At 35.8% G+C, this 14,544-nt stretch overlaps 2 protein-coding genes across 7 annotated transcripts; one reads left to right on the plus strand and one right to left on the minus strand.

The window, feature by feature from the left end:
• On the plus strand, positions 3,078–9,349 carry LOC18791418 (lysine--tRNA ligase, cytoplasmic). Of its 2 annotated transcripts, none has more exons than XM_007226808.2 (16): positions 3,078–3,425; positions 4,695–4,770; positions 5,065–5,133; positions 5,230–5,395; positions 5,487–5,580; positions 6,153–6,238; positions 6,534–6,652; positions 6,730–6,792; positions 6,977–7,102; positions 7,228–7,516; positions 7,608–7,704; positions 7,799–7,958; positions 8,406–8,549; positions 8,651–8,719; positions 8,803–8,946; positions 9,057–9,349. In XM_007226808.2, the coding sequence occupies exons 1-16, from the start codon at positions 3,226–3,228 to the stop codon at positions 9,240–9,242; spliced, it is 2,088 nt and encodes a 695-aa protein (XP_007226870.2). In that variant the 5' UTR covers positions 3,078–3,225; the 3' UTR covers positions 9,243–9,349. The 2 variants fall into 2 exon arrangements, with proteins under 2 accessions (XP_007226870.2, XP_020417925.1); XM_020562336.1 differs by lacking the exon at positions 3,078–3,425 and adding an exon at positions 3,441–4,494.
• LOC18793217 (uncharacterized aarF domain-containing protein kinase 2) lies at positions 9,691–12,770 on the minus strand. 5 transcript variants are annotated; one of them, XM_020563389.1, is made up of 6 exons: positions 12,541–12,763; positions 12,119–12,214; positions 11,863–11,971; positions 11,236–11,471; positions 10,509–10,652; positions 9,691–10,119 (listed from the first exon to the last, which is right to left on the minus strand). In XM_020563389.1, exons 1-6 carry the CDS (start codon positions 12,544–12,546, stop codon positions 10,105–10,107), a joined length of 606 nt encoding a protein of 201 aa, XP_020418978.1. In that variant the 5' UTR covers positions 12,547–12,763; the 3' UTR covers positions 9,691–10,104. The 5 variants fall into 5 exon arrangements, with proteins under 5 accessions (XP_020418978.1, XP_020418979.1, XP_020418980.1 ...); XM_020563384.1 differs by lacking the exon at positions 9,691–10,119 and adding an exon at positions 10,163–10,254 and having other exon boundaries at positions 12,522–12,770; XM_020563377.1 differs by lacking the exon at positions 9,691–10,119 and adding an exon at positions 10,165–10,254 and having other exon boundaries at positions 12,541–12,765.

The following is a 14,544-nucleotide window of genomic DNA, read 5'->3' on the forward strand; positions in this document are numbered from 1 at the left end:
AAGTCAAGATTACTTGAAACTTCATCCATGAGCTGATAGAGTGGTTCATAAAGAGACAAGTGGGAGAGGTTTGAGCTAAACAAAAGTATGTTCTTGTAATTACATTAAAAGTATTTGTTAATTTGTTTTTTCTTTCATGTCATTAGAATTGTATAGCAGCACTAGATGGAACTCACATTCCATAACAGTGTCTGCTGAGGAGAGAACAAGATATCGACATTGAAAGGGACATATTTCTACCAATGTTTTAGGAGTTTGTGATCCAGATCTAAAATTCATGTGTGTAATATTCAGATGGAAGAGTTCTGCTTCTGACGCTCATGTTTTGCAAGATGCTTTAGCCATGGATAATCCGTTTCAAGTCCCAAGTGGTAATTTATGATACTCGTTGTTAATTAAGCACAAACTTAGGATAAATAACTAATTATTCTTTAAAACCTTTTGCATTGTAGATAAGTATTATCTTGTGGATGCTGGATATGCTAATGGACAAGGTTTTTTGGCACCGTACATAGGAACTAGATATCACTTAAATGAATGGACTAGAAACAATCGCCGTGAAACTTACAAATAATTATTTAATCTGCGTTATTCAATTGCAAGGAATGTAATTGAAAGGTCATTTGGTTTTTAAAAAAGCAAGGGAGTATATTGCATACCCCTTCATTTTTCGACATCAAAACCCAAATTAGGATTATAAATGCATGCTTTGTGTTGCATAACTTTATCCCACTCAAGCAACATAATGACCCTGTGTTACAAGATCACGATTGGGGGTTTTAGCTTCTGTGGATCATGAGATATCAAATCATTCTACGTTAGAGGGTAATGCAAATAGGATTACAAGTGTTCAAGTTACTGATCATGATCAGTGGACTACTTTTCGTGGCATGTTAGCATTGCAGATGTTTCATGATTATCAAGCATGAGGCCCTACGATTTCATCATTTTTCAGTTTGAACTTTTTGTGTTTTAATTTAAATAAGTGTTTACTTCATGTATTGAATTTTTAATATTTTTATCAATTTGAATAAATTTGTGAATGATATTTATTATTGTTGTTGTAATTATTTCAATTACATAAAATGGCAGAGAAAGCAACCAAACTAAAGCAAAGGAAAAGAAAAGAGAAGCAATGTAATGAACATTAAGGAAATGACGGAAATTACAATTTCCATTGTTTGGATAATCATAGAAAGCATTTTAAAACTAAAACTCGCAGAATAAGGAGGCTTAAGAATAAAAAAGCATAGAAGTGAGTGATCAACTTGACATTAGATTTCATGCAAGATATCCATACATTGAAATTTGGAATTGACGTAATTTTAAATGTTGTAATTACAAATTCTATCATTTACAAATTCTATGAAAATTAGAATTCCTTCATCCAAACGCACCATTATGGGGAGACGATCTCTCACGTGCTTCTCTGTATAATCACTTTAAGTGATTATAAGTAATTATATGGTGAGAATCACTTATCATGTGATTTACCATAAAATCACTCAGATCATACTATGTTATTCCGTATTAAGTTTTCACATTTTTATGTTGTTCTCGTTTTCCATTATTTTACGTGTAAACTTAATTGTATTTCTCGCTAGGAAACTCGTTATCGTAACTTTATCTGGATTTAATATTGACTACCAAGGTTCGACTTCAAATTATTCATGGTGTGTTTACAAATCAAGAATTGAATTCCACATATGGATGATTCATGTGTTTACTTCACATCAAGGAACTAAAAAGTAAGTGGGGTCCACACAAAATTAAGAATTGAATTTATGATTTTGGAAGAATTCAATTCTTAGGTGGGAGGTGGTATTCTAATTCATGGAGAACTAACCCATTTGGAATTCATCTTTTTTACCCATTATATCCTCACACAATTTTTAAAATTCAAAATTTGCCATTTACTTTAACTTAACAACGAGGACATTTTAGTAATTAGTACCACTCATACCCCAATTCCATGTGGTTTAGTAAATAACTTCAATATGAATCCGGAATCTAACTCTTCTCAATTCGTATATGGTTTAGTAAACAACTTCAATAGGAATCCGGAATCTAATTCTCCTCAATCCAACTCATCCTTAATTCAATTCCTTCTAATTCAATTATGGATTAGTAAACATGCCATTAATATGTTAGAAGTTTCCTGAACAACCTTGACTTCTTGGAGGTTAGTTCATCAGCTTGCTTTATGTATCCATTGCGTTTTCATGGCCTTTTGTTGATGGTGCCTTACATATGATTACTTATTTAGGACAGTGAAATTTAAATTGTATTTTAATCTTCATTTATTTTTTAAGAATAAGTCTGAAAATTGTATGAATATGTTACATGTATGATAATATGTGTGGTTTCTGAAAAATGCACTTTGGTGTAATTGAGAAATATGTGAAAAATATCAATGGTGTTCTCCCAAGTGGTTTTGGGTTCAAATCCCCACCCTATGGTAATGATACCTGTATGTGTGTGAGTTTTTCCTTCACCCCTTTCTAACTTTGGAAAAAAAAAAAAAAAAAAAACAGAACTGCTTAATATCCGGACTCGTTTTGTTTTTTCACGTGATAAGAATGAATTCATTCATTCAATGGAAAGGAAACCATTTCCATTTTGTTTATGCATCTCTCTTCTTTATCATTAAATTTGTTTATTTTAAAAAAAAGGCACTAGAGCACACATAACAGCCTTCAAATTCTCTCTACGGTCCACCAATGAAGGAAAAGCCTAATCTAGGGGTGATGTTTGACTTTTAAGTATTCGCAGAGCATGGTTTCTATCTACCTTAAATTTACAAAGAAAAGTGATAAAAGTGTTTGGGTTGATTTATTAGCACAAAGAAGGTAAAAAAACAAGTAGTCCAGACAGTAGAAAGAATACAGACGTCCGTAAATGGAGAAAAATATATATATATATATATATATATGTGTGAAAAATAAAAGTATTTAGATACAGAAATTGACATGGATGGGTGGAAGTAAAACCGTATGTGGAGGAGGGTCCCTTTTTTTCCTTTCTTTAAACTGAAAAAAAGACACATGTTTGATTTTCTTTTTTTATACAGAAAAAGACAACCTTAGACGACGGACTACTTTCTGCTTGCTTGGTTAGCAAGGAATGAAGAATTCCCGCATTTAAAAAAAAACATGAACGAAGAATTCCCGCATTAAAAAAATGAATGAAGAATTCCTAATTCTAGACTTTCTTGGTTAGCAAGGAATGAAGAATTCCTACGTCACATTATCACATTCCTATATATATGCCAAACCTTGCTACACTGTGGCACAAAAAAACCACCCCAGAAAGCCCACTCTTCCTCACCTCACATACCGCGTCACTGCGATGGCAAGCACTGTTGATGATACAACGGAAGCGGTCTCAAATTTGACAATGGAAACGGAAGGAACTATGAGCAAAGAGTACGTGCCTAAGACCCCCCTGTTTGGTTGGTCATTTTCTTATTGACTGACTATTATGTGAAATGTTTAGTAGGGACTGAAATTAGTTTATTTTATTTTTTGTTATATTGGAGTTCGACTCTGGGGTTCAAACTGTGCTGCTATGGGAAAGTGACCACCGCAGTGGTGGGAACCCATTTGAGATTGAAATTAGTTTATACACTTGGCATAAAAATGGTTTTTTCCCAGTTGACTTTAATATATGCATTTGTTAGTGCCGTTTTCCATTCAAACACATACTAATTAAATAATTTTTCTTAATTAATAAAATAAGGATTCCAACTTAAAATGTCTTACCACCTTAAATTCAGTCACATGAAACAGAAAGGCCAGCACCAGTATTATCTTGTTGTGAAAAGGAGAAAATAAAAATACTTGAACAAAAAAAAGTATGAAAAAAATATTATTTAGAAAAAAAACTTTAACAGAAATTAGAAAGTGCAGACCCGCCTAACATAAATGTCCAATCCATATTGCCATACACAGAAAGGCCAGCCCCTTTCGTTGTAAAAAGGGGAAAGGAAAAACACTTTAGCACATTTCCTTATTTGTTGTTAGTTTCCTAAGTTCTCTAGTTTCTAGATTTTAGTAGGATTTGATTTGAAATTTTCTAGTTTATTGGAGGGCTATTTATACCAACACACCCTAAATTTTTTGACATTTTCACAAAACTCATTTTTCTTAAAATTCCTTTAATAATTGTTGATTTTATAAAAAGAACATATCAAAATGACAAATCTGCCCTTAAATTCATAACGGAAAATTTTGTTGTGAACCCACCAGCACCGTACTGCCCCTCTCGACAAACACCTCACTCACACCCCCTCCCTAACCGGCGGCCATGGTTGCCGGCCATGGCCCTTCTCTCTATCTTATTTTCCTATTCCTCTCTCTCTCTCTCTCTCTCTCTCTCTATCTGGCCCAAACCCCCCTTCCCATAAGGAGTCGCTGCAATGGCAGGCCCTGTTGACGAAACAACGAAAGAGGTCTCAGATTTGACAATGGAATCGGAAGGAACTATGAGCAAAAAGTACGTGCCTCTTAGAACCCTGTTTGGTCCCTGAGAAAGGGATTGTGTTTGAATTGAGGGATTTTAGGCATTTTGCTTGGGTTCCAAACAATAATGAACGTAAAAATATGTTAATTTCTGTCCATGACGCGTTTTCTTTTATTTTTAATCCATATGGGTTTTTGTTTTTGATTGTTTTGAATCTTATGGAATGCTTACAGTGCACGCAAGAAGGAGCTGAAGAACAAGCATAAGGAAGAGGAGAGGCGGCAAAAAGAGGAGGAGAAGGCAAAGCAGGTACCCAATATCTTAGCATGCTTTCATTTCTTTTTCTCCGTTTGGTCTTTTGAAAAGGGTGGAAGTAATTGTGGCGTGCTTAATTATATATAAGTATTGGTTTCCCAGTAATCTTTTGTATAAATTTTTTGGTGATTTGAAGGCATAAAATTAATATTTCAACAACCATGAAAGTGATTTCATACTAAATAGTCTTTTGAACTCTGGATACACAAAGAAGGATAATGTGTAATTTCTTACTGTACACAAAGAAGCTCACCGTAGTTGATTATGAAGTCTGATCTTATCTTACAGGCTGCCGCCACAGCAAGCTCGCAGGTTAAGAAAAATATAGCTACTGAAGATGAAGAAATGGATCCAACGGTATACATTAATTATTTTCTGTGTAGATTTTGTTCTCACTCATTTATGACCCGAGCCTCATCCGTTTTTCTTCTTTTGTTTTTTATCATGTCGCAGCAATACTTTGAAAACAGGCTGAAGCATCTTGCTACACAGAAGGCAGATAATAAAAATCCATATCCTCACAAATTCTTTGTTTCAATGACTCTGCTTGAATATGTAGAAAAGTATGACGGCTTAAACAATGGGGAGCATCAGGAGGAGATCAGTGTATCGCTAGCTGGTATTCAAACTTATGGGTTTATATTTATTTAGGGTATCATATATCACTTTGATTCTCTTTGTTGATGTGAATAATTTTACTCCTATGCAAGGGCGAATCATGAGCAAAAGGTCCTCCGGCTCTAAGCTTTTCTTTTATGATTTACATGGTGGCGGTGAAAAGGTTCAAGTCATGGCTGATTTAAGGTATAAATTCGTGGCCAACCCCACTTCTTTTTCTGGTAATTTATATCTTAATGTAGTAGTAATCCTTTAGAACAATGTAATGAACTACATTTGCCATCTTTGCATTTGTTATTATCTGAAACAATTCTTATATCATCTTTTTTTAGGGTTTAAAAATTGCTTGAAGATTTTAGTTGTATTTAGTACATATGTGCAGGCACACACACAGAGCATGCCCAAGTCTATAAAGTTTCTTTGGTGAAACTTATATGAAACTTATATAGCAGTTGGTTTAAGTTTGATTTTGCTCTGAAGTTGCTAGTCATCAAATACTATTTTTACGTGTAAATAAGATCCACTGATTCTTTTCATCTTTTCTCATCTTCCATCTAATTTTCCAATCCTATGAAATAAAAATACCTTGATCAGATGATGGCATGAAGTGGGTCTTGTAGAAAGTGGAAAGCTAATTATTGTATTGAAGTGTTGTTGGATGCTCACTCCCATGGAATATTCTGGATTCACCCCTTCTTAGATAAATGTATACTATTTTGCTTCTCCTTATGTGTGATTGACTTCATTTTGTCATGCAGCAAATCGGAGTTGGAGGAATCTGAATTTTCTAAGTTCCATTCTAGTGTTAAGCGTGGTGATATTGTTGGAGTGACTGGGTTCCCAGGTTTGTAATAGCTGTTGATATTTACTTGTTATTTACAATAATTTGCTTTCGAATTATATGATCCAGTAGAATAAGCACTTACTAAGCACAAGTGTTTTTGTAATAGCTGTTGGTGTAATCCAGATTATAGTTTTATGTGTTTCACTTACTAAGTACTATAGGAACAAATTCATTTCCTCTACATTGACTTGTGACATAATTTTCTGCTGGATTTTGTATGTTTCAGGACTATGAACTGTTCATTTTGTCTGGATTACACAATTTTCTGTTTTGTTTGTTTCTTTCTTTCTCTTAGGGAAGACGAAGAGGGGGGAGCTGAGCATTTTCCCAAGATCATTTATAGTCTTATCACATTGTCTTCATATGATGCCAAGGCATAAAGCTGGTCCTGCTTCTGATAATGCTAATGCGAAGGTGAGCAATGTTTGTATTTTTACTGCTTTGACACTGCCTCTGCTTCTATTTTGACTCCATTACATAAACTTCTGCAGAAGACTGATGGATGGGTCCCAGGAAGCCCAAGGGATCCTGAAACTTATATTTTAAAAGACCAGGTATTGATTGATGAAGAAACTTTTACCACTTTTTTTTTTTTTACAGTATCTGTGAGAACACTAAGATTACAGTTCTGGGTTTTGATTAAGTAGTCATACTACGTTATTCCCTTAGTTTTCAAATTTTTATACTGTTCTCGTTTTCCATTATTTTACTTGTTAACTTAATTGTATTTCTTGCTAGGAAACTCGTTATCGTCAACGTTATCTGGATTTAATGTTGAACACTGAGGTTCGACAAATATTCAAGACCAGATCTAAGATCATTCAATATGTTAGAAGGTTCCTGGACAAGCGTGATTTCGTGGAGGTTAGTCTTTCATCAGCTTGCTTTCTGTATCCATTGCGTTTTCATGGCCATTTGTTGATGGTGCCTTACATTTTGTGTCTTTTCTATCTTTGTCATTTGGTTCTTCTATTTTCTCCCACCCTCAGGTTGAAACTCCGATGATGAATATGATTGCTGGTGGAGCGGCTGCCCGCCCTTTTGTGACTTATCACAATGAACTTGACATGAAGCTTTTCATGCGCATTGCACCTGAACTATATCTCAAGCAGTTAATTGTTGGTGACCTGTCTCGTTCCGGTGTTTATGAGATTGGAAAACAATTTAGAAATGAGGGTATTGATTTGACTCATAATCCTGAGTTCACTACCTGTGAATTCTACATGGCTTATGCAGACTACAATGACTTGATGACCCTGACCGAGGAAATGTTGAGTGGTATGGTTCAAACATATGCTTCTTTTGCACTTCTCCATGTCTTTAAAACTACTTGGATTTCTTTGCTGATATAATATTAAATCTAAAATAGAGATGGTCAAGGAACTCACTGGTGGATACAAAATCAAGTATCACTCGAATGGGCTCGATAAGGATCCAATTGAGATTGACTTCACTCCTCCTTTCAGGTATGCAAACTAATTCATTATTGGTCATGCATGTTATAACTGAAACAGATTTGAAACAACTTATCTGATGGTTTTAACTGGTACTGTGTTGCAGGAGGATCGACATGGTTGATGAATTAAATAAGATCGCAGATCTCAACATAAATCCAGCAGATCTCTCTAGTGATGAAGCTAACAAATATCTTAAGGAGGCATGCAAGAAGTTTGATATCAAATGTTCTCCTCCTGAAACAACAACTCGTTTGTTGGACAAGGTAAACCTTTTTCTTTTTCCCCTTTCCAAAATATTCTTCTAAATCCAGTACATGAATCAGGATATTTTATCCAATTTGAACTAGAGTCTTTTGAGGAGCTAATGGTATTTTTCATAGGTGCAATGACATTGAATACACTCATCGCAGTTTCAATAGAGTGAGAATTATGATGGCATATTCTCATCCCAAAAAAAAAATTCCACATAACTTTGAGATTCTCTATGCCAATGTATATATATGAAAACTTCATGTAAACCATTAAGAACCATTTGAATCATTCCATTTCCATTACTTGATTCAAATGGTTCTCACAAATGCTAAACATATCTGGTTATAATAAAATTCCAGTTTTGCTATAGTTGCTGTTGGGTGGCAGGGAATAGCATTTTAATGTGGTAATGCAATCTCATGTTTTTCTTGTGTTGATGACATTTTCTATCATTGCAGCTTGTGGGGCACTTTCTGGAAGAGACTTGTGTAAATCCTACATTTATCATTAACCATCCCGAGATAATGAGTCCTTTAGCAAAGTGGCATAGATCAAAACCGGGCTTGACTGAACGTTTTGAATTGTTTATCAACAAGCACGAGGTATGTTTACCAACTTGAAGACTTGTTTGAATTATTTAATTATTTGGCATCTTTTGGTTTGTTGCGTTGTGCTTGTTACCAAATGTTATTTTGCTGGGCAGCTCGCCAATGCATACACTGAATTGAATGATCCTGTGGTACAACGCCAACGATTTGCTGATCAACTCAAGGTATGACTTCACTGTTTAGTTTTGGTATCTTGTTATAAATTGTTTGGTTTTTTTTTTCTTATGATTTGTGGTTCGAGTTTCAGGATCGACAATCAGGTGACGATGAAGCAATGCCTTTGGATGAAACATTTTGTAGAGCTCTTGAGTATGGTTTACCTCCAACTGGCGGTTGGGGTTTGGGCATCGACCGGCTCTGTATGTTGTTAACTGATTCACAGAATATCAAGGTTTGTGCCCTCCATCCCTCCTCCCTCTCCCCTTCAATAATCTTGTGTTGTGGTCGTGTGAGATGTCACCTTTAATGGTTTCTCACTGTCTATTGTTTGTGGTTGGATAGGAAGTTCTTCTCTTCCCGGCTATGAAACCACATGCTGAGCCTTCTGCTAAAGGGGCTAATTCTGATGTTGGAAGACCTTTCTGGCATAATTTTAAAAATCTTCTGGTGTCCCGTGAATTCTGTTGCTGTTTGATGACGAGTTTCATAATGTTATGTTTCTTTTGTATATATGAAATAAATCGTTAAGAATTTTCTTTTTCAAGTTAAGACAGTGAAATTTATATTGTAATTTGATATTGTAATTTATTTTTTAAGACTCAAGTCTGAAAATTGTACGAGTATGTTTACATGCATGATATGCCTGGTTTCTGAAAAAGTGCACTTCGGTCCGGTGTATGATATGCTTGGTTTCTGAATTTTGTTGTCCTTTTCCATTGTTACTTACTGTGTGGTCAATTTAACGGAAGAGTTAAATTGTACAGGTTTGAAAATATTAGGGGTGTAATTTGATGAAATTGAAACCCCAGCCCATATTGAGAATGACTCCAAACATCTAGGGGGAAAGTCTTAAGCTGGAAATTCATTTACTACCTGAACTAGCACCGTTCTTAAAGTTGCTCTCTTGTGTTACCAATTTGCTCGAAAAGCAATTGGGAACAAAAATGTCAAAATACTTCGAATATCTCAAAAGAGATTGCCAGATCATCAACTTTGTTCAGATTAATCAAAACCATCAAGTTCTTCAGAGTATACGGGAGGAAAGTACTCTGTGATTGTTGCATAACATTGAGAATACAATTGAATTATGTTTACAAAAATATCAAATGCCCGCCATTGAGAAGCACTTCTGATTGTTCTTTTCAAGTGAGATGGCAGACTTCTTGCTTCTTGCTGAGAGAGAATCCCACATCGGGGAATTAAAGCCTTGCCATAGTTTAAATGATCTTGAGTAGTCATTGCCAATTGGTTTCGAGTTGTAAGCTCACATTCTAATATGGTATCAGAGTCATGTTATTCATGTGAGCAGTCTTTTGAGTTATTCATTGGGATGGTATCAGAATCATGTTATTCATGTGAGCGCTTTTTTGAGTTATTCATTGGGATGATATTACTCAATTTCTACCTGCACTTTAATGGTATCAGAGTCAGGTTATTCATTGGGATGATTCTTCATCCATGAAGTTCATATTAGTTTCCCAAAACTATTTCTAACAAAATGCTGCAGATAGTACCCAGGATCAAGTTTCTGCAGCCATCCCTCCAAAACATAATTGTATAAGATCAGTTATTGATGACCACACCAATGATAATATAAATTGGAGCAAATTGCCTCTCAGATTTGTGTAAGAGCAGTTATTGTCTATTTCGGCTACTCATGGTAAACCTATTATAATATAAAAAACTATCATATTTGTTTTTCTGAGACAATTAATTTAAATCTGCAAAGATTACAGAAATTCATAAGAGAATTTGCATGCTTCAGCTGCAGTAGATAAAGGAAAAAGAAATTACCTCAAGAGCCAAAGTGGTTACCATGAAAGTACAGACATTGACTCTATGACGCCTAACTTTCTCGAGTAACTGCTGCATATACTCGGCAGGATGGACCAGATCAGCTTCTGGAGTACCCCAGAAAGCAAATGCCTCCTCGACTTGCTGTAAAAGAAGAAGATTAGAAACTGTGGCCAAATATAGACTAAAATCAAATACATAATGTAGATTTAGGAGGGAAACTTGTAGCAGAAGCTTCCCGAGTTCATAATGTCATTGAGGAACTGCATTTGTCTACAACCACACACACAGTGATGAATAAACGAAAAAAAGGAGTGAATACTACACATACATCACATATTTCAATTGTGCTTGACAAAATTCATGCTTTGAGACAAGAAAGTATTACCAGGGGAAGTTGGATTGAAAAGCATTCTAATATGAAATTCTTTCTTTGCGTAATCTTAGCATAAAGGAGGAATATATATTTAAAGGGCAAATATCAAACTTGCAAGTTATTTAATAAGGAACAACACCCACACAAGATAAATGCAACGGATCTCCAGAACTGTTAAGGAAAATCTAACAAGGCAAAACCTTTGAAGGTGAATTAGGGTTCAAGAGAGTTGAGTTTCATAAACAAATATAAAATTACTAATGAATTTCCAAGTTCCTATTGAAAAATCAAATCATACAACCTTATCCCAATCATTTCTGGTAATAAATTTAAGTTGCCTCACGATTTTACCTCAATGAAAGCCTTTGGATCTGGGCACTTGTGTTGCTTGGATAGTTTGAGTGTGCACTCAGCAGCAGTACGCCCATCACGAAGAGCAACAGCCTTGAAATCACTCTTATCACTTTTAGAGAGTTCAGCAGTCGTGCCTAAGTCAAGGAAAATGACATGAGGCTTTGTTTTGAAGAGTCGCTTCCGGGAAGACTTGCTCTGAGCCAGCCGAACAGGGATATTTCCAGGATGCATGTCTGCATGAATAAAGTGAAGGAAGTTGAGGTTCCACCCCAAAACCAATTGGCAATGGGGGGAGTAGCCCAACTCCTTATAAGCCCTTACCTTCACATTCTCACATAAAGTTGTCCACCTAAAAGAAGAAATTCTTTTAACTTGGAACATACTGAAAAGTAGCAAGGACCAGAACTTCTGAACTCTCACTAATAATTAAACCCATCCTTCCATCTATCGGAGAGCCTTTTCCAAGCAATCATTTCTCACTGCACTTGTTGAGGAATGCAAGTAATGACTTACCAAACCATTATGTTCAGTTCCAAGTGAGGAATGATATATTGGTACTGAAACTTAAAACATCAACGGCTTCCACTTAATAAAGGCTAATGGTATGTCATCAGAAGGCTATACCTTGTGTGTAGCAGTCAGAGTACTCATCCGGACCCTCAATTTGTGCCACCGTATATAATTGTTCAAGTTCTGCAGTCACTATGCCATCTTGAGGGGCGTCTAAGGAGGCCTGTCAAACAAGATATTACAAGTTGACTAACATATATATATATATATATATATTTTGCATTGTGAAATTTTTGTTCAACTTGATGATTCTGAAATTTTACTCTTCATGCATTATGCATAGTAACATCTAATGATAATTGAAACTTACTTGCCAAGTCTTGACAGCACGTTCGGTCCCGCTTGAGAAGCTGGAAAACTCCATGTCTTCCTCACCCGAGTAAAATCCTAGTTTTTGCAATGCTTCCTGTCAAATAACAGGAACATTATATTAGAACAAGTCGAAATCACAAATATTACATCCAAAAACGAAGCGAACACTAGAAAAGGAAATAACCACACAAACCCAGTTACAGAAAAAGAAAAGAAACAAAAGTTTACAACTTTCTATACTAAAGAGAAAGTTAATACCCCTTGTAAGTTGTAATAAACTGTATGCTGCTCAGTTTTCAATTTGCCAAATCTAAAAGTACCATTTTATAATTCAAAGACAACACTAAATCATAAACAAAACACAAGAAATGAATGATAGACTCCGAAAAATCAAAACTCGCCTTTCAAAAGCAAGCAGACCTGCATAGCTCGGACCTCTTCACCTTCCGTCCCCTTACTCAAAGCATTTCTGCTCTTCTTCTTCTCCTTCACTTCCGGAACGGCAGACACCTCCTCAATCTCCTCCGGAATATGGTCCAATTCTATGGCTCTGCTGTCTCCGCTATCAGAATTTTCTCCGTCAAAATCTGCAACAAGCCGGCGATGTGGGGCTAGGCGGGGGCTAGGCGGGGGCTAGGCGGGCTCTAGGCGGGAGCTAGGCGGCTAGGCGGGGGCTAGGCGGGCGCTAGGCGGCTAGGCGGGGGCTAGGCGGCTGGGCGGGCCTCCTAGGCGGGTTGGGTCTTTTTTCGATGCCGAACCTGGAGGACGAAGCTGCCGAAACAGAAGAAAACCAATCGAAGCTTGAGTTTGATAGAGAAGCGAAATGGCTGTGACCTGCGAGTGCAAGCTTCGTGTTAATATTTGAAGAGTACAGCCGGAAAATATTCGAATATATTAATATTTAAAGAGTTTAGCCGTGCGGCTATACCCTTGAAATTTTCATTTTTATCATATTGTTTTAGGTTTTAGGGCTAAAATACCACTTTACCCCATTGGGCTAGAGTTATTTCTACAATTATTTTATTTATACAAGAGATATTGGGGAATTAAAATTTAAATTCTTTCTAATACCTCACATTCTAATGATTTCTAACTATTAGCCCATTGGGCAAGAATAAAAAAATTGGATTTTATTTATAACAAATAATACGGGTTAAAACCATAGATACAACAACAAAAAATAGGGATCAGCCAACATTTTGTGGATCAAAGAAGGTTGAATTTCGTAGTATAAAATTGCTTGGGATTGCTTGTTTTGGGCAAAAACCTACTTCACTTTAAAGTTAAGCAGTTTAAGGTGTTTAATAAAAATAAAACATCTCAATTATTTTAAAAGAAGTGGTCTTTTGACAGCAGCTTTTAAAAGCAGACTCTGGGTTGCTTTTCAAAGCTGCTTTCAAAAAAGCAGAGATGAACCTTTAATGAATTTTTTAAATTCCCACAATACCATCATTCATTTTAAAAAATGACACCACCTCCACTTCCACATCCAACTCCACCACTTGCACCACCACATTCACTACCTCCACAACCACCGACACCGCCACCACCACCACCACCACCACTCATGTCATGTCTGCACCTATTTCTAAATTCTAACTCGGGAAATTTGTCACTATTCCATTGAGCATCATATAGTTCTAGTTTCATGAACACTTCTACAAGCAGTCCACTACACAAACTGGTTCACATTATCATTTTGATAATGAGATATGGCAACATGAGAGACGTCGTATAACAAAATCAGTTCAAATCACATAACCCAAATTTAGTCCACAACTAGCAACTCAAGTTCAAGCCCAAAATCTAAAGACCCCAAAATTTTGAACTAAAAGTGCCAACAAGAAGAGAAAATTGTAACCCCAAGACTAATTTTCATTTTCTCCCTACCATTTCTTAACAAGATCCATTAGTAATTTTACAGAAAGAAATCACCTAAAGAACAAAGAACATACAGGGTCCAGAGCATTGGGCTCAAAGCCATAATCAGCAGCCAAAGAGTAAAAGTACAGACTTTGACACTAGTTCAAATCTGAACTAGAGGGTCGAGGTCTTTTAAGAGTCATTATATATAGTTATTTTTGCCCCTATCTATATATTGAGAGGAAAATAAATCTGAACTTGTCTTAACCACTTGAGCTACAAGCCTTTTGAATATATATTGTTTCTTGCATTACTTTTTCCCCAAATCACAATTTGGCACATTTGTAAAAATAATTTTATCAACAACACAAAGAAAAATATTTGCACACCTATCAAACTGAATTTGGCAGGAAAATAGGAGGCAAATTCCCACCATAAAAGCTTGAAATACTTAGCCAAATGATTGGTAAGCAGAACAATGGCCATGTTGCATTACTTTCCAAAATGCCTATAGACCATTTACTATTCAAAACCAGATATTAAGAAACTTGAAAGGAAAAT

This window comes from Prunus persica, chromosome G1 (assembly GCF_000346465.2).
Source record: "Prunus persica cultivar Lovell chromosome G1, Prunus_persica_NCBIv2, whole genome shotgun sequence".
In the NCBI taxonomy this organism is placed as follows: Eukaryota; Viridiplantae; Streptophyta; class Magnoliopsida; order Rosales; family Rosaceae; genus Prunus; species Prunus persica.

Excerpts from the sequence above, each read along its gene's own strand:
- LOC18791418 (XM_007226808.2), top strand. The coding sequence starts at position 3,226 with ATGAAGAATTCCTACGTCACATTATCACATTCCTATATATATGCCAAA. Across the intron at positions 5,396-5,486 it reads GATCAGTGTATCGCTAGCTG|GGCGAATCATGAGCAAAAGG; the intron begins GTATTCAAACTT and ends CTCCTATGCAAG. Across the intron at positions 7,705-7,798 it reads GACTTCACTCCTCCTTTCAG|GAGGATCGACATGGTTGATG; the intron begins GTATGCAAACTA and ends ACTGTGTTGCAG.
- LOC18793217 (XM_020563377.1), bottom strand. Across the intron at positions 11,972-12,118 it reads GTGCTGTCAAGACTTGGCAA|GCCTCCTTAGACGCCCCTCA; the intron begins GTAAGTTTCAAT and ends CTTGTTTGACAG. Across the intron at positions 10,653-11,235 it reads ATCCAAAGGCTTTCATTGAG|CAAGTCGAGGAGGCATTTGC; the intron begins GTAAAATCGTGA and ends CTTCTTTTACAG.